This window comes from Mytilus trossulus, chromosome 4 (assembly GCF_036588685.1).
Source record: "Mytilus trossulus isolate FHL-02 chromosome 4, PNRI_Mtr1.1.1.hap1, whole genome shotgun sequence".
NCBI lineage: Eukaryota > Metazoa > Mollusca > Bivalvia > Mytilida > Mytilidae > Mytilus > Mytilus trossulus.
The window spans coordinates 78,839,320-78,867,177 of NC_086376.1; the positions used below are offsets into that span (position 1 = coordinate 78,839,320).

Genomic DNA, 27,858 nt, shown 5'->3' on the forward strand with positions numbered 1-27,858 from the left:
ATAAATTACAGTTGCAATATAGACCAACCCATGAATACATTGTAAAAACATATATTATAACATTGAAACTTAATATGAGTAGATAATATAAATAATCAAATCTATATAATGTAATCATGTAGAAAAAATGTATTTGAAAAGGTTTTATGTATTATTTTTTTTGCAATTCACGTCCTTCTGAGTACTGCATTTTATTGCAGTATTTTGAAATCAAGAACAATTGCTTCTTCCATTTATACTGAACAAAATACCGACTTTTAAGTATTTCTCTGAAGTTTTTATGATGTTTTTCATAATCGATTTTCATAATAGACTCATAAAATTGAGACCATCATTAAAAAGATATCATTGCATTTTTACCATTGTTAACTAATAGTAAAGCTAGGATTGTATGATATTATTATAATTGAAACACCTGCCTGCATTTATTACGATATGCATATAGAGATGCATAAAATGTTTTATCAACTATCGGGATGTGTAAGAATTTTTGTTTTTGAAAAGGTACTATTCAAATATAACAAAACTAAACAGGAGTATGCATCACAAAGAAACTCTTTTTATTGTTTGAACAGACTCGGAGAGTGTTTTCATGGTTTTTTTTTCTGTATACAAAATATTTTTTTTCCAGGGACGTTCACGAGTTGTTGATCTAGAAGAACAACACCATGGGTTTTTCCATGAAGGATCAGTTTATATTGTATTAAAGGTAAGAAGGGATTAATTCCAATTGAGCTTATTAAACAGTTTTGAAAAGCATTTACATGTTACTTTAGAACACAATTTAATAAAGAATTTACGAATTTAACACGATTTTGAGTCCGTAGAAGCAGACATAAAACATATATAAGTTGTCGTAAAAATAAGAAAGATATCACTTGATTTCTAAAATCAGCAATAATATTGAATCATTCACCATCTTTTAAAACATATCTTGTACAAAAAAAACCGCTGTAGATTACATTTTTATATTTATACTTTTCTTATTGAAAAAAAAACTAACTGTACCTATCAATTAAAGTTTAAAGCAACCAATAAAAGATAAAAGCAAATTTTATTTTATATTTACAGGTGGACAGCAATGAAACTGTTCATTTACACTACTGGTTTGGCAAACATAGCACTGAGGTAACTTTGAAATTAACAGCCTCATGTATAAATTAAACATTTAATATATCGGTTACACTGGTCTTTCATTACTGACTATATTTTATAAGATTTCCTCAAAGTTCAGTGCTATACGATAGACTTAATCAAGTTGCTCACATCCACGCTGGTCTGATGGACAGTTTTCTCATTAGCAAACATGAGTTTGAGCTTATGATTTTTCCATTTGATTAGCGATTTTCCGTTTTGAATTTTCCTCTGAGTTTGCTATTTTTAATATTTTACCTTTTTCCATGCAACCTCCACAGCTATAATTCGTTTTTGGGAGAGACAGTGTTATAAAACGGGTGCTTCGTGACAAGTTCAGGAAAACACTAATCTTGATCGGAAAACAAAAGAAAATAAAAGTAGTTTGGTACTGTTGCAGAATTACCACATTGTTTTAGATTTAAAGGTGTATACACTGAACCATCTATCCCGCAAACTGTATACAAGTATAAGACATTTTCGAGTCAGAAACAGAGTTTTTACGACAAGAACCTCTATGCAAAGTGTATATAATTCTTATAATTCTCACAATTTCAATTCTCCTGGATATCAATTCACGGGGATGGCGCATGCATTTATGACAGTGAAATCGACACATTGTTTACATTGGTTGCGAAAGTAATTTCATCAAAATGTTTTATCGATGTGTAAACCAAGAAAAAAATATATGATAATCATATTAACGATTTTGTAAAAATGGATACTTTACAAGATTTTTTTATCAATATGAATGTAGTGTTTCTGTTATTATAAATTCACTCTTGATACAGAGACTTCCATTGGATGCACACGAAATACTAGTGAAATAGACCATATACGTCGATAGGACAAGCATGCATCTGCTGCATCGTATATATTAGCCATCGAACAATGATAAGTAATAAAAAAGTTAATGTCCAAACCCTTTACACGAAGAAACAAGTAGTACGGATAAACACAACAATATATAATGGGTAAAACGCAAAAAAGTATTTCATGTAACTGATGTATAGATTGACTTTAGACGTTCATTTGATTTTCCTTTTGGTGTCTCCTGCTTCCTGTTTAGTCTTGAATAAAAAATGAAACGTTTATTATTTGATAGCAGTTCTAATCTATATTCTTTATGTTGTATTTGTGATTTTGGTCACATACAATGTCATGATATATCAATTTTTTTAGATTCTAGAAAAAACAATAAATATTATTATCAGTCTACATTAAACACATATTTCAGAATGACAGAAAACTCATTGAGGAAAAAGCTCATGAATTAGACAGAATTGTTCACCACGCACATGTATTCACGAGGGAGGTAAGATACAAATATTTCTTTAAAAATTTAAAAAAAAAGTTAAAATTTCCCATATAAATACGCTTCAAGAAGCTTGGATATATAAAACTATTTTTAATTATCGAAAAATGCTTTTATTAAGACGTTCAATCATAAGAAACAATTCTATACGAAATAACAAGAGACTTATCATGCTTTCATGTAATGAATAAAAACTACACACGTTTCAAGTTGAATATCACCGATTGTTCTGAAACGACAAAACGTAACAGTAACATTTGAAATATAAAAAAAACCCACATTAAGTGTATAATATTTACCTTGTTTTCCAAATCGACGTAACGGCATAAAAGAAGTAATTTAATCAAAATTTCGATCTTATACCAAATGGTATGGCCATTTTCTACTATTACTATCTTCATATTTCATTTGCTTTTAACTTAAAGTAATTATAAAGCACAAAAAGTTAACTAAATACTGACATCATAAATTCTTACAACTGACATACAATTTGTATATTTATTTTGTAGACGCAGCATCATGAATCCATCTGTTTTTTGAGGAATTTCAATGACGGTATCATGTATGTATACATATTTAGAGATGTTATCTCACTTACATCTCTTCTTCTATGATAAAATATGCAGATTAGCAATCGATCTATGCTATACTTCCTTTCTTCTTACTTTTGACTGGCAGCAGTAAAAGAGGAATGAAAGATACCAGAGGGATGGTTAAACTCATTGATTGAAAATAAACTGACAACACCATGGCAAAAAAAATGACAGACAAATAATAGAACAGAAGACATAACATAGAAAATTTAAGACTAAGCCACACGAACCCAATCACAACCTGAAGGTGATCTCAGATGCTCCGAAAGGGTAAGCAGATTCTGCTCCACATGTGGCACCCGTCGTGTAAATGATCTTTATTATTTTTTTCTATACGCCCTTCATATTTGTTTAAGAAATATCGTTTCTCGGATATTTTGATTAACATATATGTAATAATATTATTAGATAACAATGTTTATAACAAATCATTACATTATTCTTTCCAGATACATTGAAGGACGACCTAAAACTGCACTGTCGCGTGCCACAGTCTACGCAAAAAGAATGTACCTAATAGACGGACGCAAATTCGTTCGAGCAACTTGTGTAAGTTATATAATAAACATATTATGACCTATAAACAAATTGGGAGATCAAAACAGTTTCATGGATTTTAATGTTTCCTTTGATTTTCTCTTTTTTTTTTAAACATTTAATGTTTTTGTTAATGTTTGTTTTTAATTGGTCACTTTTTCACTTATTATTACCGAAAGACTTTTATGATCCAGGTTGAACCTTCTGCTGATCTTTTGGACAATAATTTAGCATGCATTCTGGATGGTTTCCCTCGGATATATGTGTGGATTGGTCAGAATTGTCCGTACACAACACGATTGAAGGTATTGTAAACAGAAATATACACTATGTAATAATGTTATTCTTCTGTTTATTGGTGGATATTCAACACCTCTGAAAGATATTCTGAAACTAATAGAATAATCTATACATTAAAAAAAAACATAAATGGTGATGATAATTATAAATCTTCAGGAGTTCAGTTCTTATTACTAATATTAGGGCATTATGATAACCTATTTGTGAATGAGAACAATATAAGGCTGAGCAAAATATGGCATAATAAAATTGAGATAAGAGTTTTATTCTATACAGTAATTACTAACACATACTGCATTTACTTAAGAAATTATGTTTCACAGATTAGTACACATTTATAGCTATTATTTCCTATCGTAAATAATAAAAATGTTTTTGTTTTTTAAAAGGCTATTCAAGTTGCAAAGAAGATTCGTAACCAACAGAGAAAAGAAGTTTCACATATAGTGATTATCGGTAAGTTAATGGAACAAGAATATTTATTGTTTTCGTTTATTGTGATCTTGCTAACTACCTTTAAAAAATGTATATCTCGTCATTATTGTAACCAATAGATAGCTCATCAAAATGAAAAAAATGATAGACCAATCAGATTTTGATTTTTATGGTACAAAATATTTTTCCAAAAAAAAAACCTTTTACAGCATGGTATAAATTGCTAGAAGTTTTCTTAAACAATGGTAAAAACAATTTGGTGTACTGAAACGTAAAATCGCAAAAATACTGAACTCCGAGGAAATTCAAAAAGGAAAGATACTCTTTATTTCTGTTTATTATCTTGATTCTTCATGTATTTGACATTTATATTTCGAAGATGAAAAAGATGTTTCTATGAACACAGCATTTATAAAGAAACTACACAATGGCGAAAATCTACCACCAAAAGAGGAAACAATTAACAACTTCAATGCAAAGATCGACGTCGAAAATATAGTGCTACATAGGTACGTAACTTATATAATGTTTTATTTTCACATTGATAAAATAGCTTGCAGTGAAATAAAATGTGATCCATTGAATACTATAGTGTATAACTTTTAGTTTAAACAATGTAAAATGTACAATGGAATAAGCTTAATTGGATGTTAACAAAGTTTGTCCTATTGTTAGTACAGGATGGTTGTGGAGAAATTACTTAGATACATTTAACTCTTTTTTTGATGATTATGTCCTTGGGTATAAGGATTTACTTATATTTATTCACATTTCAAAGTTTAACTCATATGTATTATAAATGTGTCTATGTTTACGTAAAAAATGTACTATTCACATTAAGATTCAGACTAATATCTGTTTCTCGATATAGCAGTACTTTTGTGGAAACCTTTGATCGTGTTTTTACTAAAGTTTTTAAATGAAAAGATGACAGTGGTTCTCTTTGTATTTCACATTAAAGTGTTATCTTGAAATCGTATTTAACTTCTAAAATTGCATTATTCACACATTTACCTGTAAAGAAAGATTTTTAATATTGTTAATCTTCACATTGTTTTGCTCTTTTAATGCATTGTTTTCAAACTGATCCTTGTCAATATTTGAATTTTACACCATGGTTTCATGGCATTGTTCTTTTGATCGTTTATTTCTGGAACTTTATTTGATGATTTTAATTGAAAGCGAAGTTTTTATCTCTTTTTTATGCGTTACGTATATATTCTAATTTTATGTAAAGGCTTTATTTTAAAATATTACCTTTTCTTTATTTGATGTATATAATATGATTATCATTGTATCATTCGTGTATTAAGAGTAGGACAAATTGTCTAAGCGCGATAACTTACATTTTCATCATCGGGCATATCAATTTATACTTTATTCTTTAGAGTTGCTGGTGAGAGAGTCATGTATGATATGCCAGAAGCTTCTAAAAGACCTCTTAATCAACGCTATCTCGTGAAAAGAGTATGTGCTTTCTAATATACATTTGATAGAAAACTATTTAAAACTGAAATGATTTATGTAGGGAAACAACGTGTTTCTTATTAACCTTTATATTTAGAAGTTTCACTTGATACAACAAATTGTAAAGCTTAAATGGTACGAAATTTGATTGAATAAAAACCCAAATGGTCTTACAGAATAGTTAAAACCAACTAGGGTTTATTATGTTCAAAGAAAGTAAAATAACAAAATTTTCAAACTCCAAGGAAAATTAAAAACGGAAGGTCCCTTAAAAATGGAAAGATCAAAAGCCCAAAAACATCAAACGAATCTAAAGGAAAACAACTGTCATTGCAGACAATTTCCTTGGAACAGGCATTTCTTGTGTAGAAAACAGTGTATCAAAAGCTAGCAAAACCCGTATGACAGTCGCTTTAAATTCCATTATATTGTGTTTTAGCAAACTTTACAGACATATTAGGTAAAATGACAAAACTTTGGGTGCAGCTGTCAACATTGTGCTATAGTTTTAATCACTATAAAAAACATTGTCAACAAAGAAAAAACAAATGACAGATATACACTCTATAGAAAAACACTAAAGCAAAAATTAAAGACAAAAATAAACAAAGGACCATCGCATAATAACACAATGGCGGGATGTATCAATACCAATCCATTCCAAAAAGATATAACCAAAACAATAAAAGTTAAAAATCTACAAAGACAAAAGCAAAGAATACTATTATCTATAACACGTAATTAAGATTATAAAATCTTAAGATAATTTCAACCATATGTTTTGTACAAACATGTAATAGCTAACTGAAAACTAATAGACAAATACTATAAATATATTCAGTTCAGTACCAGTTAGTCATATTCTTATGTTTATTGGCTACATATTTAATACCATTGGCACCACAGTAGTTAAATTGTTTGCAATGATAACAGTTTTTCTATTTAGCATGACTCAATGTTAATATGAAATTGGTTTTAACTGTATTAGGAATAAAATCAGATCTTTTAACTGCGCAATCCTCATGCTTTTAACCCATAGAAAATGCCGAAACTATGTTCATTACTCTAATATAATACCAATCTTATATTTTTTTTTAAACCTGACACTTCAAGAATGTGATGATTTATAACTATTTTGATACGTAAAGTAAGAATTAAACATATGATTCCCCAGCAATAACTATTTTCCAATTATGTGTCCCTTGGTATGATTAAGGCCAAATGTTTTGATATTATCATACATCGATTGTATTCCAAATGAATCGATTTGTATATTTACTCATCTATTCAAATCGTAATTGAAAAAAAGTTTCGAATTTTGAAATAAATTTGAACATAAATTTTACAAACATAATTTGACAGTGAAAAATGCATTGTAAAGCAATCAAGCTGAATGTATTAATAATGATTTGACATGTTGTTTTGTCATAAAGGACAGCTATCTCCTGGATACGGGACCAGAAAGTCCCCTGTATGTATGGGTTGGATCACAAGCCAATGAAAATGCTGCCATGAATGGTATAAAGAGAGGAAAGGTAAACATATTTACTATACAGTGAATTACACAGGACGACATATATCATATGAAACATATTAAATTAATGAAATTATGAATATTTCATATTTAATAAATTGTAAATTAACATACTGCCGATTTATTTTAAATAATCATGCTTTTTTTGGACAATTAATGACTAATGGAACTAATCAAATGTGTGATCCATGTTTCTTTCTTGTCACTTCAGAAGATGTTAGTTTTTATCTGTTAAAGTAAACACAAAAAAAAATAAGAAATTTTACACTTTTATTTGTTTATGCCCCACCTACGATAGTAGTGGGGCATTATGTTTTTCGGTTTGTATGTACGTTTTTTCGTCCGTCCATCTGTCCTTCCCGCTTTAGGTTAGAGCTCTTTTTGGCAAGATTGTTTTAAATGAATTTCAAGTCCAATTTACTTGAAAGGTAGTATAGTATGATACTATCTTTCTAATTGTATGCTAAATTATAGTTTTGATAGAGTTTAGGTATATCAAATTATAAGCCTGGTACCTTTGATAACTATTTACACCACTTGGTCGATGGTGTTGGACGTTTCGTCCTCGAGGATTTCGCCAGCCCAGTAGTTAGCACTTTGTTGTTGACATGAATATCAATTATATGGTAATTTTTAAAAATTTACTGTTTGCAAAAGTATTGACTATTCGAAATACCAAGGACTTTCTTATCCCATGCAAAGATTACCCTTGTCGTATTTGGCACAATTTTGGGGAATTTTAGGTCCTCAGTGCTCTTCAACTTTTTAATTATTTTTTGGCTTTTTAACTATTTTTATCTAAGAGTCACTAAGGAGTCTTATGTAGCTAAACGCGCGTCTGGCGTATCAGTTTATAAGCCTGGTACCTTTGATAACTATTTGACACCAACTTCGCGGTTCACAGAACAAAGCAAATGATAGTGCGAGTTCAGCATCCGTATACTAATAACTATGGATCTATTCTTGTTTCATTTTGATATATTCTTGCACTCCATTTTCTATTACCTGAGTAGTTTGATTGTACTAAAGAAGCTAAGTTTTTTCTGTTAATAAAAGCAAAGCAAAGAGAATATATCAAACTTGTTTCGTTTAAATGCTAATTGGATCTTTCTTATTTTGGTCGTTCTTTTTAGTGTATTTCAGCTGTCGCATTTTAACATGTCTCTTTTTGGATGAATTTGTATTGCTGTGATGAAAAAAACAACATTAAACCAGTTTGTGTTTGAAAATATTTGGATTCAATTATCCCCCCAAATCTTTAGGACATATAGTAAAATATTCACATTTATTTTTGGAATATTTACAAAGTTTCTAAATATGAAATGAATTTTCTTTTCATATTTCAGTCATTTAATGAACATAAAGCTTACCCATCACATCAAGCTATATGCAGGATAATGGAAGATCACGAGCCTATAACATTTAGAAAAATATTTAACGACTGGCGGGACAAAGATACAAAACATAGACAGCTAACAAAGAAATATAGTATTGGAAATATAGGTAAGTGCAAGGATTAAGCTCAATCAGGAAGAAACTAATAATACTAAGATAATTAAGGAACGATACATAAAATCACCAGTAATATAAGTTTGATACCAACATTTTCTATGTCAAATACTTCAAAAATTCAAATGAACGGTCTTCAATTCAAGACTTTAAATTTCATTCATAACTTTAGCTTTCTCCAATGTGAGTGTCGTGATTTGCGAAGTTTTAATGGATCTGTTATGATTGTTTGATATTCCCATTTAAAGGTTACGGTTTTCTTTGAGATTTTTGTCGTATCATTTCCTTACAATAGTTGACTCTTTCTTTAATGCAATTAATTTTGTGTAGTTTATGTAACAATTTCTTATAACTTTTTAGCCCGGAATTAGGTTACTTTATCTGTTTGAGTCCTCAATGCACTTCATCTTCGTTCTTTATTTTGCTTTTTTAAACACTTTAATCCGAGCGGCACTGATAAGTCTTTTTTTTTTAGACAAACACGCGTCTGGTGTTCACATTTTTAGGTTTCTAAATGTTGTACATTGGTCGTTGCTTTGCTTATACATAGAGCCTCCAGTTGGCTGTTCGGGATGTTTAATTTTGATGCAAATTCCGGTCGAAATACTGACGTTAAATCCGATACACCGTGTAGGATGAATGACATACATGTACTCATTCCAGTAAAAGAACTATTACACCAAATAAGCGGGGGGCCAGTAACGTCCATCTTTTACATCATACCTTATGTTTTAATAATTAATTTGTTAAAATGGATATGCATGAATGGTTGCAGCTTTACTTAGATTTCATGTTACACTGTAATAAGTATTTTAATTTGAAACTGAAATCTGCTCTTCTTTGAAAATGTTGTAATTTTGAACATTAAGGTTGGTCTTAATTTCCGTCTCTGCCGTAATAAAATAATACTTTTCAATTGAGTTCTTTCCAAACTGTGTTTGCCTACACCAGACACACCCACACAAAATGGAAGCAAAGGGGAATTTTAAAGAATAGCAAAAAACATGCAATGTAAACCTGCGATTTGACATTGTCCAGTTTCGACAATTCAATAAAAATTTAACAGAAAAAAAAGAAAAAAAACCTTTCTTGAGTGAAGAAATGGTCTTTCTCACTTAAATTAGTTTCAAATGTTTGAATTGAAACTTGATCTTTGTTTTATAATATCACATTCTCTTTCTTCTGAATGTCTTAACAAAATTTAATTAACAAAAATGAATTAATCTAGGTTTAAAAGGAAGCAATATTATGTATAATTCATTTTTCAATAACGATATCATGAATCTAAATATAGAGGATACATTTTACAGAAAGAGCATTGTTTTCGACAAAAGACAACAGAACTGTAGCCAAACTTGACGAATTGTGGTCAGAAGATTTGATGTCAGACATAGTACCCAATAACGAGGTAGGTATTAAGGATAAATCAGATTATAAACTTTTCTCACCAATGTAGCAAAGTGGACTTTTACATAGCAAAAATATAAATGAAAGTATCCGATACTTTATGACGTAACAGTTTGGCAATACCCAAACTTTTTGCGAAATGCGTTATATACGAAAAAATAAGAAAAATAATCACTGTGTTCAAATCCACAACTGTTTCAGAGTATATCTCTAATTACACAAATATTAACTTATATTTTTTATAATTGTATCTCTTACTCATGAACAAAACTTACGCCTCTCTTTTACAGTTTTCTGATATGTTTTATGTTTTAATATGCATATTTGTTGACGATTATTTTCTTTTCTTTAAAGTTTTCATGCAATGTATGTACAGTGTTGTCACATGGATATTATATTTACAGATTTGGCGAGTGGGTCCAAACCAATTGTATGGAATACCTTGGAATGAACATGGCATATTTAACAATGGAAGTTGCTATATTGTATTAAACCATGTCAAGGGAAATTCCAAGTCTTTATATGTTATGTACTATTGGTTGGTAAGTAAATACTGTCTTAGTTTTATTTAATACTTCGGAAATACGGCTATTTAACCAGAATGACTTTGAAGTGTCTCACATAACATAAGGAAATGCTGAATAATAAAGGCCACAGTAGTATACCGCTGTTCGAGGTTCATAAATCGATTGAGAAAAAACACAAATCCGGGTTACTAAAACTGAGGGGAACGCATCAAATATAAGAGGAGAAATACGACACAACAGAAACACAGCATTATAATGTAGCACACACAGAAACGAACTTTAATATAACAATGGCCATTTTCCTAACTGTGTATAGGAAATTGGATATATATTTCTACATCGTGACAGTTTTTGAAAAGATTTCATGACCTGATTTTGCTAAACGATATTTTGTTTTGTTTAATACATAGCAGCAATATGAATAGTTTAATTAATAACTACATGTGTGCAAGGATTTGCAAATTAGAATAAATAGAAGGAGCTTTCTTATTATTTTTATAAGCTAATCGAAATGAGCGACGGATTAACACAACATTCATCTTTATTTCTGTCGTTTGTCGTTTATATATGTTTTTTTTAATATAGCTTTTATATCTCATATTTCAATTTTCTTTAAGGGTTCAAAGTCTTCCATAGAATTGCAAGAAAAAACTATGAAACAGGTTTTATCAAAGGATTCAGATTTACAACATCAATGTATCATAGTACGTTATTTATAATCAATTTATACTTTTAAGTTTAAATTGTCATTTTCATAAACCTAGGTATAACATTTCTTAAAGAAAATCATAATGACGAGTTGCATTCTCACATATGAAAATATCCAATACAACATTTAATACTATTAAATATATATAAAAAGAATATTTAAAACTTTGAAAGATGTGACATTATAAAATGAGACGTTTTCATATTTAAAGTCACAATTAGAATATGCAAAAATCAAAATAGTGATAAGCATTCTAGCTTTAGATAAAATCACATGTCCAATTTCTAAATATATTCAGCAGGGACTATCAGTGAGCTGACATCTCTTATCAAATTTATAAACTGACAAAAACTAACATATGCGACCAAAATGAAAACCATAATTTTCAAATTCAATAACTTTTAGGATTTCTAATCTTTGTCATATTCTTTCGATCGTAATCGATCTCAATAAGGATTGTAACACAAACTAAATATATCAATTTCCTATTCAAGGTTCGAGTGTTAGATGGAAAAGAGCCAACCCATTTTATGAATGTTCTTCAAAACAGTATCATTATTGTAAGTTTACTAGTTAGTTTCGGTTTATTTAAGAAAACACTCCAAAAAGTATGATCTTCGCAGATTTAAATTTAAGTAAAATTTCTAATATTTTTTCAGTACATAGCTTATCAGATATGACGGTAGTTGACGTATGTTCTAATCTCGTTACTCAATTAATATACAAATTAAGATAAATGAAACCGAGAGGTATCGTATTAACTCTAACACAGCGATATGAGTTGATGATACTGTAAACTTTGAAACTTTCCGTGTGTTATGTCTCCAGCTAGATACGTTTTAAATGGAAAAGATAATATTGTCAATTATCCCTTTTTCGAACGGTGCTAGGTAAAGAACATACATCCCGTGAGCCCTTATCGTTTTACTGGTAAAACAAGTTTATTTTCTTTGAAAAAGATACTCGAATTTCATTATTTACATCATATAGTTATCAAAAGTACCAGGATTATAATTTTATACGCCAGACGCGCGTTTCGTCTACATAAGACTCATCAGTGACGCTCAGATCAAAATAGTTAAAAAGCCAAATAAATACAAAGTTGAAGAGCATTGACAATGATTGAGGACCCAAAATTCCAAAAAAGTTGTGCCAAATACGGCTAAGGTAATCTACTCCTGGGGTAAGAAAATCCTTAGTTTTTCGAAAAATTCAAAGTTTTGTAAACAAGAAATTTATAAAAATGACCATATAATTGATATTCATGTCAACACCGAAGTGCTGACTACTGGGCTGGTGATACCCTCGGGGACGAAACGTCCACCAGCAGTGGCATCGACCCAGTGGTGTAAATAGTTATCAAAAGTACCAGGATTATAATTTTATACGCCAGACGCGCGTATCTGTGGCGTTCTGAGTTCCTCAAGAAGAATGAATCGAATCCATCATCATTTTTTAAGAACACGTGAGCCATATAGATTATATCATCTTATTAAGTTATTAAAGTTTGACGATCCATGTTGAACACATCTTTCCAAAAGAACTGAAATAGAAGATACATTTAACTCTGCCTCATATTGACTTAGTAATTGGCTTAGTAATTGACACTGACGTTCAGCTGAAAACAAAACTTAATACCAAAAGAGATTATTTCAGTTACCCAATTGTAAGCTTTCAATTTCATAGAACATCTATGAGCGTTTCTCATCATGTTTTCCTTAAATGATGGATGATTTTTTTCAAAGATATTGAACCAATGATTCCTAATAGTCATACCATTGTAAGGGTAACAGTCGGAGGTATTCTTTGGTTAACTGTTTAAAAATATATGTGTCGGATACAACTGCGGATATATAAAAATATATGTAGAAGTGGCCACAATCCTGTCAACTTTTTCTCAATTGTGACATCACTGACTTAGGCTTATCACCGAATACTTACCATGACAATACGGCAGATGTCACATACGGAGGAGTATCTACTTTCCTTTTAAACGGATCCCCATGATTCATGCTGTGTTGCTCAGTCTTTAGGTTTCCATGTAGTCTTTCGTTATCGTTGTATGTCTTTTGATTTTTGGGGAGATATTTTTGCATGGTGGTGTGGGATTTGCTTCGACCAATTATTATATGATTATTATTGCCCCTTTAGTATTCTTATTATCTTAGTTCTAAGTAAAGAGAATAATAATCATTATTCAAATCTTCTTTTGTACATTCCGGTATTATTAATGATCATGTGGTTAATTACGATTTGGGTTCCTTTTTGACAATTTCGGAAAAATATGATGCTCCAAGACATTTCCTTTAAAATATTATCAGATCAGTAGTTTGTGAACTATCGACAAAGAAAATATGGCTGTAAAAGCGCAACGGACGTTCATAATTTATAAAGTGTTGTTTTCAGTTTTTGTAATTGTTTTCACCATTTCAATAATGATTGATCATTATTATATAATTGATAGATACTTGTATTAAATATACTTTATATATTTTTACAGCACGACTGTGATTTAAAAGATTCTAGTCAGTTTTCTACGCAGATGTTTCGTGTTAGAGAGATTGTAAATGGAAATATGCGAGTTCTACAGGTATGGTTTACTAATTTGTAGAACAAATGACATTCAGTGGTTTCTGATTTACATATATCATTGTATAAATGGTTAGTTCGATTTAAATTATTATATAATTCTTATCATAATTATACAATTGTATAATTAAACTTTTTGGTTTACAGTTTGATTCAAAAGAAACACAGACAATGTTAGATAATACAATTAATGATCTAATTACTACTACAATTTGATATTAATTCCCAGTCCAACTAGAACACGATCGTACCATGCTCACCGCGATCTAACATAAATTCAGATAGTGGTAAGAGCGGCATGAAAATGTAAAATTTCGTTGCTTTTACGATTCTACTACGTCCTCATTTCGCTTCTACAACGATCCCGCTACGATTACACCACGTTCTCACCACGCTTATTCTGCGACCTCACTACGCTTATCAAGATCCATCTTCGCTCTTCATGTTCTCACTACGACCATACCACGAGTTATCCAATTGCAACATGATCTCACCACGCTTATTCTGTGACCTCACTACGCTCATCAAGCTATTTCTACGCTTATCACGTTCTCACTACGACCATATCACGAGTTAACCGATTGCAACACGATCTTACAACGCTTCTACTGCGATTATAGCACGTTCTTACCACGATTATAATACGTTCATACCTCAATCTTACTACGTTCTCACCGATAACGTCAAGATCGTGTTCCATATCAATACAATTCTATTCCTTCTATTTCTGATTAATAATTAGATTTCTCGGAAACAATACAGTCATGCCACCAAAATCTACTAGAACACGTGGGCGTGGTGGTAGGGGTTCATGTAGAGACAGAGTGAGCTCTGATAGTAACGAATCCTGATGCAGCAGAGATGTCGGACCGACCAATCCGACCTAAATTACAACCTATTCTTGGTCCATAATGCTGAAATGAAGATATTTTAGTGAACGATAGCAGAGATGTCATAGATTTGTCATAAGATATAGAGATGTGGTATGAGTGCCAATGAGACAACTCTCCATCCAAGTAACAATTTATGAAAGTAAACCATTATAGGTAAAGGTACGGCCTTCAACACGGAGCCTTGGCTCACACCGAACAGTAAGATATAAAGGGCCCCAAAAATTACTAGTGTGAAACCATTCAAACGGGAAAACCAACGGTCTTATCTATATAAAAACGAGAAGCATGGTTGAGCCGTTAGACAAAATCGACAAGAAGTCTGAATCATGCAGACAAACAAAACCTGGAGAGATTTAATATATTTTATGTGAAAATGACAAGGAGAATGATGGTCGTAACATGAACGTAGTCAGGTCGTAAGAAGACCGTGACGAGGACGGCATGGGCGGGCTAGAATCGTACTATGGTCTTGAACAGCGTGGTGTAAACGTGGTATAGTTGTAGTGGAAGCGTAGTTGGGTCGCGGTGAAAACGTGGTGGTCGTAGTGAGGTCGTAATAACATCGCTGCGAGATCGTAGCGCAGTCTCTACAAATAGAATCACGCTCTCGCTACATTGGTACATCGACCTTTGCGATATTTCCACGACCTAAGTGCGCTTCCAATATGCTTCTACTACCACAGGATTTCGGCACGAATGCACCACGATTGTTTTGAACATGTTCAAAGTTGGCCACGTTCATCCAATCTTAAAGACCTCATAACAACCATGATACCACCTTACTGCGATCTACACGATCGTACTACCATCATCAAAATTTGCATTTTTTTCACAGATCGTAATGCAATCGTGGCTTAGTTGGATTGCGGTATAAATCACTATTATTATTTTCACTATTATTAATAAATGTTAGATTATAGTTATCAAAGGTACCAGGATTATAATTTAGTAGGCCAGACGCGCGTTTCGTTTACATAAGACTCATCAGTGACGCTCCTATCAAAATATTTATAAAATCAAACAAGCACAAAGTTGAAAAGCATTGAGAATTCAAAATTCCAAAAAGTTTTGCCAAATACGGCTAAGGTAATCTATGCCTGGGATAAGAAAATCATTAGTTTTTCGAAAAATCCAAAGATTTGTAAACTGGAAATTTATAAAAATGACCACACTATTGATATTGATGTCAACACCGGAGTGTTAACTACTGGGCTGGTGATACCCTCGGGGACGAAACGTCCACCAGCAGTGGCATCGACCCAGTGGTGTAAATAGTTGTTTCGTCTACATAAGACTCATCAGTGACCGCTCATCAAAAGATTTATAAAGTCAAACAAGTACAAAGTTGAAGAGGATTGAGGATCCAAAATTCTAAAAAGTTTTGCCAAATACGGCTAATCTATGCCTGGGATAAGAAAATCCTTAGTTTTTCGAAAAATATCAAAGATTTATAAACTGGAAATTTATAAAAATGACCACATTATTGATATTCATGTCAATCAATTTGATGAAAATCTAATCTTGAAATTCATCCAAACTCTTTCTTAATTTTTGGAACTTGTTTTTAAATTCAAATGTGACGTCACTTCGTACTTTGTGCGTTTTGCTGGTTTTGGCTTACACGGCTGTGTAATGTATTATTTTTGCAATGTATCCGTTCTTATTCTGTAGTTAGTCACCACTTCATGTTTATCTATTATATAGTCATTTTTGCAACAGTATGAATTATTCTTAATTATAAGGATGTTTTTGTCCCAAACGGATAACCCTGTCCGTATTGATAACAAATGTTTGAAACTTTTGGACATCGGTTATCTTCAACTTTTATCATCTGAGCGTCGCTGGTTAGTTTTGTGTGGACTGGTGTCTGGCGTATTGATTTTTTAACCTGGTACCTTTTGTTGGCTATTATTCATTTGGTTCTCTGTCCTATATTTTCTCCAATTTATTTGTATTGTTGTCATCTTAATGTTATAGTTAACATTGCCATTAAAGCGGGTGGTTTGGCATGCCACAGAACCAGGTTCAACACACCATTTTTATTTCTAAAAATGCCCTATATCAATTCAATACCAAGGAAATGGCCATTGTTTTATTATAGTTCGTTTCTGCGTGTGATACATTTTAATGTTCTGTTTCTATTGTGCCGTAGTTCTCTATTATTTGATACGTTTCTCTCAGTTTTAGTTTGTAACCCAGATCTGTTTTTTCCTACATCGATTTATGAATGTCGAACAGCGGTATACTACTGTTGCCTTTAATTATAAACACCACTGTTTTGAAATGGCGTCTTTCTTCAACTACAAGGGATACCTTTATAGATAATAGACCCCTTGTAATTCTTTATTTGCATGCATATATAATCTCAATTGCTTAACAACAGATCATCAAAATTTTGCAATCGTCTGGCTTAAAATGGTACTGAAACATTTTGTCTTATATTTTTAGAGCTAAATAGTCATATGTGTATTTATTAGATTTGATCCTTTTTTGTTTACTGTATATACAATTGAATTTCTCTGTACCGATGCCATGCTTTGACTACATGAGATTAAAGATATCCGTCTAACTTTTGTTTCTCTTACAGGTTGTGCCAAATAGAAGTTCTTTGAATTCATCAGCATCGTTTTTAATTATGTCAAAAGAAGAATGCTTCTTGTGGTATGGAAAGGTAATAATTCAGATTTTTTATATGCATTAGATAGTCCTTTGAGTATCAATAATTTTCGAAGATGTTTGATAAAATACTTATTTGTCGTACTCAAATGTATGTGTATAACAATTTATGCAATATGAAAATTATATATCATGAGAGAAAACTAGTTGCCTTTTAAATATTTTTGTAATTTTATTTGTTTTCACTCATTCGAAGACACTATATATATGATACATTATATCCAGTAACAAGTTTTTGTTCTTTTCATCTGACCCTTTAAATTTAATATAGAATGTGAGGACCTTAAGGTGCATAAAAAGAGTCGAAAAAAATGAAAACGGCATGAAAAAGAGGAAAGACCGAAAGAGGAACAACAGTATACATAATAAAATTGAGAATGGAAATGGGGAATGTGTCAAAGAGACAACAACCCGACCAAATAAAAAACAGCAGCAGAAGGTCACCAACAGGTCTTCAATGTAGCGAGAAATTCCCACACCCGGAGGCGTCCTTCAGCTGGCCCCTAAACAAATATATACTAGTTCAGTGATAAATAACGCAACATAACAAACTATACGAATTAGAGGTAAACGTAGTTTACTGATGTTCAAATCTCATAAATATGTTACCAAGATACAAATCAAGTTAAAAAAATAATTAAAGAAACTCACGAACAACAGAGGGAGTTAGATGGGGCATTACAATACAAAAATGTTTCGTATCCACAAATGTTTGCAGTTACTAGAAGGAGCTCAGTATGCTTTTTTTTTTACCAAAACAGTTGCAGTTCATTACTTTGGGGTGATATTTGTATTCGAATTTTAATGTATGCTCTAATATTTGTAGAAATCAGGAGGTCCTGAACGAGAATATACTAAAAGTATGCTAGAATTTTTAAATCCTTCAAAGTAAGTTACATTGTTAGATTAAAATAAATTCTTTGCCACTTAAAAAAGTCGAGTTTTATACCTTTATGTTCGTTTCATCTTATTAACGTTTCAAACACCTTTTTTTTCTTTTTTCTTCAACAACAAAATTGAGAATGGGAATGGGGAATGTGTCTAAGAGAGAACAACCCGACCAAACAGCAGAAAAAATCCGAGGGCCACACACGGATTATAAATACAGCGATGAAATCCTGCACCCAGGGGTGTGCTTTAGCAAATTTATATATATTTTATGGAAAAAAATAGAAAACTCCCCAAGCACAGTATATGTTTCTTTTTTTGACGTTTTGGCCCTCTGCTTTATTTTTTTATGTATCGTTGACAGTCTGTTTATTGATTTCTAATATCCGTCAATAACAAAAACAGTTCGATTAGATGTGAGAGTTATTATGTATATTTGTCATTTTGAGCCATCATTGTCTGTTTTGTAGAATGTTTGATTTTGAAGTTGTTTTGGAGGGAAGAGAAAATAATCGTCTTCAAGAACTTCTTGGTGCTAATTGTGAATATCCCTTAGATTTTCCCAAACCAGTAAGTGTATTGTAAGGGATAAAAAAAAAATATTGTAATGCCTCACTTAGTTTGTTTATTTCAAGAAGAAGGAAATCAATGTGCAAATAATACATTAATTAAAAGTTAAAACACAACATATAGTTGAGATATATTCTTTTTTTGTGACAACAATTACAATTCTGTTAACAAATTAGATATGAAACTACAAATGTCTATTTAAAGATGTAATTATCATTTGTTACATGCCATGTGTTTAACTAAATGACGAAGGTAAACATTTTATAGACATGTTTCAGCTGTCTCGTTTCATTTCAATACAAACTATTTAAACATGTATTATCGATGAATAAGAAATAAATTTATATTTTATTTTTTGTTCCATGTATCCATATTGAGTCCTTTTCAAGTGCCTGCACATTTTGATTGCAGAGTACAAAATATTTTAAAATACTTTGCTAATGAATTGTAAAATTTCTGCTATTTAGTGAATTAAATCGGTTTCTGATATCCTACTAGCATGCGATTTACATCTTCCTTTAATACATCATTTTTGAATAAACTTCCCTGTAACCGAAATAAAAAAAAATTATCTTTTATTACAGATATTAGAACGGCGACAACCAAATCTTGTTCTTTGTCATCATACAAATTCAATTTCATTTGAGGATATTGTTAATTTTCAAAAAGAGGTGCGTACTTATTTTCTGTTTTAAACGAAGAGGTAATCAAAAGTACACGTAACAATATAACCATAACACAAGAAAAACGAAACAGAGAATGGCAAACTATATATCCAACGTATGGGAATGAAATGATTCATAGTTCCAACACAAATTTGACATATGGCAGCTGCTTTCACGTCGGGAAATTGAAAAATATTTAAATTTACAAGATACATGTCCTTTTGAAAGTCTTCAAACGGAGAAACAAATTCATAATCGTTTTTTTTAAATGCCAAGAGAGAAAATAAAATAAAAAATCTCTCAAGGATTGACATCACCTTCACAGAAACAAATTTAAACATAATCTCAAGCTTAAGTGTAGATCCTTTAATTGCCCAAGAAATAAAAAAAACTTTCTCCAAATTTTTCCTGGAAGTTATTTGCTATTTAGAAATATTTTCCATTGTGGAAAAACAGACGTTTGTAGTTTAACAAAATATATTTTTTTTTAGGATCTAACATCAGAAGACATTTACTTTCTTGATTCCTTTGACCAGGTAAATAATTTCAAGTGCTGTGTAACATTTTAAAAGGAAGTTCATGACCAATATGACTTTACACTAAGCATAATTATGCACAAAATAGAGAATACAATACACTATGTGTGTACCATGACATTAGAAAACATAATTTTCTGATTTATTATGACGAGTGTGAATTCCTCACCGATACCGAGTATGCAAACGACTGCCTCCATTTCAGTAAGTTACAAATTTGAATATATTTATTTAAATCTTCCATACACCTTGTGAAAGTATTTTAATTGGGACATTTTTTTTCAAACTATTTGAATAAGTGAAAGATTTTGTAAAACTTACATATTAATTTCGGTTTTTATATGCTAAGAGGTAATCAAAAATCGTAGATCGTACAAGGACAGCCAACATCATTAAAAAAAAACGAACTGACAAATTATAGTGTAAAGATATTTAAATAAAACTATTTTGTTCATAAGAACATATTAATAAGGTTTCCTTCTCCTTTCACTTTTCAGATATTTATTTGGATCGGACAGAATATCGATGAAGACGTTCGACAACAACTTTTGCATTTACCTCAGGTAATTTTAAACACTTGTGGTCACGTGCAATTATAACAATCAATGGCTGACATGATTTGATTCTATCTTTTGGATCTTCGATACAAGTCAGAAATATTGTTCAACCAGTGAAATTAAAAAAAAACCCCATTTGTTCTTGATGGAATTGGTTTGTGGTTGGGCTGATTAACTCACAGACTGAATATAAGGAAAAGGAAATTATGTGTATGTTAAATTTGTGAGATACCAAGTACCTTTAGAAAAAATGTACTTAATATTCTAATTTTTAGTCCAAATATTTGTTAATTTTCTTTCAATTTTAACATTTTTTGGAATCACGGTGTTGCATTCGTGTGTTTTGACCTACTTGACTTTAAAATTTACTTCGTCCCATGGGGATCATAGAGTGACTGCAGTGTTTTGCGTATGTATATATCTCAGAAAAATGACAAAGTGTTTACATATGTTACGAAAGTGATATCGAAAGCATGGTCTATCGTTTAAATCCCGAAACAAATTAGCTTCATTAGTTGTAACGTTCTGTCAGATATTTGATTACGGCAGCAGTATTTTTTTTTTTTATCAATGTTCAAAAGAAAATTCAGTGGATTAATTTACGAAAATATGTTGAATAAGTTGAATATAATAAAAAGAATACATCGTTAAACAAAATAACGCACTTCCTTCAGCCCTACAAGACCGTGTTGATAAATATTCCGTATCAACTTCACAAATGATAATTCTATTTGTCTTTATGAATATTACTTTAACTGTTTAGTGTGTGTTTGGTGATATCCATTTGACGTGGCTCTGTTCCTATACATCCCGTCATTGTGTTATTGTTCTATGATATTTTTTGTATTCTTGTCTTTCAATATTTGCTAATGTGCTTTGTCTATATCCCTTTTGTGTTTCTTTGTTACATATTTGTTTGTTTTTATAGTTTTTTTTATAGTGTTTAAGGTTATAACACAATGTTGACTGCTTTACCCTTATTTTTGACATTTTCACCTATTATATCTGTTAGTTTTGTTCAAAAATCGCTGTCAATATAATTGATTCAATACGACTGCAATAAAAGTAAGAAGTTTAGTAAGCTAAAAACAGGTTAAGTTCACGATTTTCTACATAGGAGATGCCTGTACGTAGTCCGGAATATGACAGTTGTTGTCCATTCGTTTGATGTGTTTTAGATTTTGATTTTTCATTTGATTAGGGACTTTCCGTTTTGAGTCCAGTATTTTAGTGATTTTATATTTCATTACGTTAAAAAGTGATGGATTATCCTTTCAACCATTTGAACACTTGTGTGAAATATTTGATTTTAAGCACTTATATTTGACATGAACATTCACAAAAAATTGATTTATCAAGGACTTAAATATTTTAATAATTCTAATTTTGCGTATTGATATGACAAGCGTTGTCCGTGACCTTTTTGATCAATCAGCACTCTTATTTATATGTTTTAGAGTTTTAATACCGAATACAGCTTTCCTTTAAAAATTTCCAAAATTGGTAATTCGCAAAATGTAAATAAAATTATTATTTCAAATAACATTTAAATATTTTGAACACAATACATTTGTGATGTAAGTCTATAAGAAATATATGTATATAACACTTATATTTATTACAGAAATACACAGAAGAGGATACTGCAGGTCGTTGCATTGCTGATATCAGTTTATGGATTATATCACAGAATCATGAACCAGAAACATTTATAAAACATTTCAGGGATTGGTGCAATACTTCTTATGGTGTAAGTCAAATATATAGTAGATAAAGGCAACAGAAGTATACCGCTGTTCGAAACTCATAAATCGATATAGTAAGATAGTTCGTTACATTACAAGTGCAGATGCTAGATTTAGATTTAGATGAAAGATATAGATAAATACCAAGATAACATTCAAAACTCACAAGTCAAGTTAAAATGACAACAGTGTGGAAAAATGCTTTAGACATTATTTTAAAAACTACCAAGAAAACGCGAACACACTTGGGTTTATCTCACGACAGCTATTACCTACTATGGTGAAACTGACCTTTTAAGGACAATTAAATCTGTGTTTAAATATGAAGATAACAAATGACAATTAAAGAACTTTGTCCAAGATTGAAAATAAAGAGAAACCTATAAAACAATTCATAAATGACATTATCAAAAGTAAGGAGACGACGGTGTTATTGTGGAAAGGAAAACAGACTTATAAAAATATCTAACACAAAAAATGGAAACATAGGAAAAAAGTCCAATAAAAAGTTTGGATTTAATCACGTGCTTCGACTGAGCATTAGTGGGACGGTGTTACCATACTTTGGTTTGAACAAAAACATTTGAAAATTGAATACATCTTTGTTGAAAATTTATATCTAAGACCGCTTTTAGGATTAAATGTCTGAAAAATACTGGTTCCACATAGATTTGATCGGCCTTTGGGTTTGACTGCATTTACATATTTCGAAATTGTTTTTACGTAACTACTAGTAATTGAGACACGATTTGTGTTATTGCGGACAGTTTGGTCTTTTGATGCTTCTTTTTGATCTGTGATATATCCCAGTTTAAACTCGAACCAAGTCAAATGAAATACAAGAATAAAAATACACATGCTTATTGATTATGTATTGTTTTCAAAAGAACAAAATGATGCTCTTATTTTAATTTCCGGGCACTGAACAAAAGTAGGTTATCGTTTTTAACATTAATTTCTTATGTAGCCGTAAAATAAAGGAAATTGAAAGAAATTGTAATTCTAAAAATGTATTTTAAGATCATGACATAGTTAACGAGTTAGATGTAATATAAAATCATATTCTGATGATTTATTGTTACAGGGTCATGACGTCTATACTTTAACACGAAAGAGAATACGACAAGAGAATGCTATCATTGACATTGATCAAGAGGTGAGAAGCATAACATACATTGTGCATTTGGTTTATTTCTGGGGTCATGTAAGCTTTGTTTACATATGTGTGGTCTTAGTTCGTTAAGGTCATTTTGTTTATTTAAAGGGTCATGTCAGCGTAAACCCTCTCTCTGTTATACTAGTTAGTCTGGGCTTTTTTAATCCAACAGATTATACAACACGAAGTATCCAAAAGAACTAAGGCTGCCATGTATATTTTGATTGATTTTCAACCGGTATAGGTTTATATTTGCAATCATTAATGAAAAATATGACTAGGGACCGTCTACAACTTTACATTTATTTATCATGTTTATACCATATACCAATGAACAAATTCAATAGTTACATATTAGACTTTGATAAAGTGCTAGTCAGCAATATCTTATTTGAAAAAAGGAACTATCTTGCACTAACAGTTTTTTGACACAAGAAACAAATATGTTGATACTATTTCAAACTATTTAGTGTCGCTTTTTACATCAAATTATATGTATGGAATATTGTATTGTGTAACTATCTAGAAAATAAGCATTATATCAATTTGTCATGTTTACATTAAACATATAATTTACTGTACATATATTTGTTAGCTGGTTGACAGAAGCTATATGAAATATTCCAAGTACGCATACAGAGAACTGATAAAGAAAGAACCAACGGAAGAAGTGAATAGGAGTCATAAAGAGGTAAAATGTCGTGGTCCTATGCATAATTTCGGTTCAGTTTACATTTGAAATGAATTATCTTTCATGTCTTATTCTAAATCATTATATAAATGTCGAAAGTAAGAGGGTTTTGTAGAAATCTTTTAAAAAGAGACGAAAACATTTGATGTAACAAAAAATTAGAACAAGCTAATGTCTGATGTCTGATCTTAGGTTAGATCCGTTGTCACTTTGCATTTGTCCATTCAAATCATTATATTACATTTCTTTTGTATTTTTTTATAAAACATAGAGTATACATTCGTATGATATTTCGTTTGATGCGTTCACTTTTTATTAAAATTAAGTTTGCCTTGATGTATTTTTGAGAATTTGATTTTGGTTGTAATATCATATCAGTACATGCATTAACATTATGTCACATATATAGATAAGACTAGCCCAAATATTTTAAATTCATACTATTTTGAATTTTTATCAATTTTACAACGATTGTCTTGCCTTTTGACTCTCATGATATTTTGGACCGATCAGCAATGAAGAGACACTAAGTGTCGAAATGTGCATTTGGTGCATTAACATGGGTACAGTTAATACAAGTTGTGCGCAATGACATTATAATTCTATTTAAATAAAAATAAGCGATACATATCTACAATTAACGATTCAAAGCTGAATGTACCATTTATAGTTATGTGACACAGTTATCACCTGAGGAAAATCAGCAGAAAATATTTGTCGCATTCTAAGAAAAAACTCGAAAAGTTTGTAAAATAAGATATATATAATAAAAGAAATATAGGTTTTTAAAATTGGTGTCCGGTTGTTCAAAATTAAACAATCAATAACTGAGCAATGCTTCTTCTTTTATAGTTTCATTTAACCGAAAGACATTTTAAAGAAGTGATGAAAATGGGACGTCCCGAATTTTATCGTCTTCCATTATGGAAACAAGAACAATGCATAAAATCTGCAAGACTTGGACACTATGAAACGTCTGACAATCCGTTACATATACGTTGTCTATCACCAGAGTAGGATCATCCGTTTTGTACGTTGTCTATCGCCAGAGTTAGACACTGGAAACAAATATCATGCATTCTTAATTCCTCAAGATTGAAAGCATACATTATATATACTTATTGGAGCATTCAAAAGGATAACAAACCCATCAGACGTGAGATAGACGTCGGACACACCAACCATATAGAGTGTTTTATGGATGCTAGTGCTTTCGTTCTTACAAACTTGTCTCTTATACAGGCAATTAAGATACAGTAAACATAGACAGCAAATTGTTAAAAGCGTCTTGAAATCGTGTATGCAACAGACAATTGTTGTAGATTAAATACAGAGGCGTCGGTAAAAAAATGAGGTTTTGCCCCTTGTAGAATTTTAAAACTACCAATATATTCTATAGTTCGCATCTCCATGTAAAATTCATTAATTTGATTACTATTCAGCAAAAATGTTCTGATTATAGTCATATAAATCATAAAATCCCGCTTATATAGTGTTTTAGAATTATAAATTCAACAACTCAATGATTTAAGCTACACATTTTTACAAGCTTTTCATTGTAGTTCTAATGTTTTTATTTTCAAGTGCCAATCAAAGTGTAGTTTATGATACATTTTTTAAAATAAAATTATATTAATTATCAATAATACTTTTGTGAATATGTTTAATGTCAAAGACGGTGTTATTTACACTATGATTGACACTTTACATAACTTTATGTATTAATGACTTTTCCTTATAGGTATGCACTGTGTCTTTGTACAAACAAACCTCTTGGTGACTAATGATATAAAAGCGTCATGTTTTTTACTTATATGGCACGCTGACCTTTCCTTTTACGATTTTTTCGAGTGTAATGAAGACCTTGATAATAAAAACAATCAAGTGTAATAATCTAACACGTGAGTCTATAACTAGCAACATATTTTTTTTACATCTGGAGATTTTAAAATTGAGAATGGAAAGGGGAAACAACACAACCAAAGAGGATAAAACAGCCGAAGGCCAATTGGTCTTCTATTCAATTTTGTTTCATTGTTGGAGAAATCTGTTCAAAATTGGATTCAATAAAATGAGTTAAATCATTCTCCAAAATTTCTATTGAATTTATCAATTTTCGCCAGGTAAAACATCTATACATTCGTTAATTGGTTGATGATCAGTTGCTTAATCAACAGCACTTTGATTGATATGTATGCAAACTTCCATTTGTAATTTTCGTTGTGCGTATCTGGTGAAGAAAAATGGTTACCGTTTTATCAAAGTTTTAAAACTGATCTACCGATGGGAAAATTGAATAAATCATTGAAATATTTACAATGGTACAATTTATACATAGTTAAATAAATAAAGTCCTTGACAACCTCTTGGTTATGTTATTTTAACAGATCTAAGTTTATGTAACCTGAACAACAGTTAAATGTGATCAGTTTAAAACTCGACAACAGTTAAACAAAAACTTATTTTGCTCTTATTATGATATTATATTTTCCTGTAAAGAAATCACTAGTTTCGAAAATCAATCCGCAGGATTTTGATACAGGTTAAATTGACCTCATTTTATCTAACAAATCAAGCAATTTAAAATACTCTTCTTTCAAAACTAATAGAGCTGTTATATACTTGTATAAGATTTATAAATCAACAGGTATTTCTTCTATTATGTAATGCAAACGAACAGTGAATGTATTGATTTCAAAATATTTGGTAGCAGATTTGAATTGTCTATTGTAGAAATATTACTTGAACATGCTATATACATATTTGATTTACAACTGTTATGTTCACTTTTATAATTAGCTATCTAATAAATTTATATGTAACGTTGTTGTAGTTTTATCGAATTTGATAGAAATGGAAGTAAAATGAAAAAAAAATTCGTTGTTGTTTCAACTGATATTTTTATTGTTTTCCTGTTTTTTTCAAGTGACCTTTTTATGTATTATGTAGAAAATTGTCTTGGCGTTAGATTATTACTGTTTTTTTGTACCTCTGATATATTGAACCAAGTATTTATTGAGATGATCTTGTTTTATGCTTTGTCAAATGGCTGTTTAGACACAAAATAACGTCAGCTTTGAATCATTTGGTTTATTTTCAATATACGCTTTGGAAATTACCTTTGCAGTTAATTGCTTACGTTGAGGGAAAATTACATACGGCTTTCGTCTGTGCAAATTGCTTTTTCTTCCGTCTATTGTAATCTCAGTTTTGTTGATTGAAGTCAATTGTAGTTTTATAATGAGTATACATTAAGTTACTTTCTTGGTAATTAACACTCAGCGATAGCTTTCGACGTCTCATTAACAATTTCTACAGACACGAAAAGTATAAAATTTATCAAATTTTAATCTTTAAATTCTGAGAGTATTTATGGTCAAACGATAATTGCACATAAAACTACTTTACCATTTCGTAACTGTGAT

At 30.7% G+C, this 27,858-nt stretch overlaps 1 protein-coding gene across 7 annotated transcripts in view; it reads left to right on the forward strand.

Moving 5' to 3' along the window:
- The window catches only part of LOC134716054 (advillin-like), a 52,294-nt gene extending 25,035 nt beyond the window's left edge, over positions 1–27,259 (forward strand). For all 7 annotated transcript variants that reach the window (XM_063578763.1, XM_063578766.1, XM_063578767.1 and 4 more), the window contains exons 3-28: positions 632–709; positions 1,072–1,128; positions 2,372–2,449; positions 2,959–3,011; positions 3,492–3,591; positions 3,774–3,884; positions 4,269–4,335; positions 4,694–4,823; positions 5,703–5,781; positions 7,215–7,316; positions 8,662–8,818; positions 10,135–10,232; positions 10,636–10,773; positions 11,376–11,462; positions 11,962–12,027; positions 13,968–14,057; positions 17,537–17,620; positions 18,452–18,513; positions 18,984–19,083; positions 19,668–19,754; positions 20,240–20,284; positions 20,782–20,847; positions 22,466–22,591; positions 23,671–23,742; positions 24,338–24,433; positions 25,286–27,259. In XM_063578763.1, coding sequence (XP_063434833.1) covers positions 632–709; positions 1,072–1,128; positions 2,372–2,449; positions 2,959–3,011; positions 3,492–3,591; positions 3,774–3,884; positions 4,269–4,335; positions 4,694–4,823; positions 5,703–5,781; positions 7,215–7,316; positions 8,662–8,818; positions 10,135–10,232; positions 10,636–10,773; positions 11,376–11,462; positions 11,962–12,027; positions 13,968–14,057; positions 17,537–17,620; positions 18,452–18,513; positions 18,984–19,083; positions 19,668–19,754; positions 20,240–20,284; positions 20,782–20,847; positions 22,466–22,591; positions 23,671–23,742; positions 24,338–24,433; positions 25,286–25,450 — 2,394 coding nt within the window. In that variant the 3' untranslated portion in view covers positions 25,451–27,259. The remainder of the gene's footprint in view (positions 1–631; positions 710–1,071; positions 1,129–2,371; positions 2,450–2,958; positions 3,012–3,491; positions 3,592–3,773; positions 3,885–4,268; positions 4,336–4,693; positions 4,824–5,702; positions 5,782–7,214; positions 7,317–8,661; positions 8,819–10,134; positions 10,233–10,635; positions 10,774–11,375; positions 11,463–11,961; positions 12,028–13,967; positions 14,058–17,536; positions 17,621–18,451; positions 18,514–18,983; positions 19,084–19,667; positions 19,755–20,239; positions 20,285–20,781; positions 20,848–22,465; positions 22,592–23,670; positions 23,743–24,337; positions 24,434–25,285) is intronic.
- Positions 27,260–27,858: the final 599 nt, after the last annotated feature.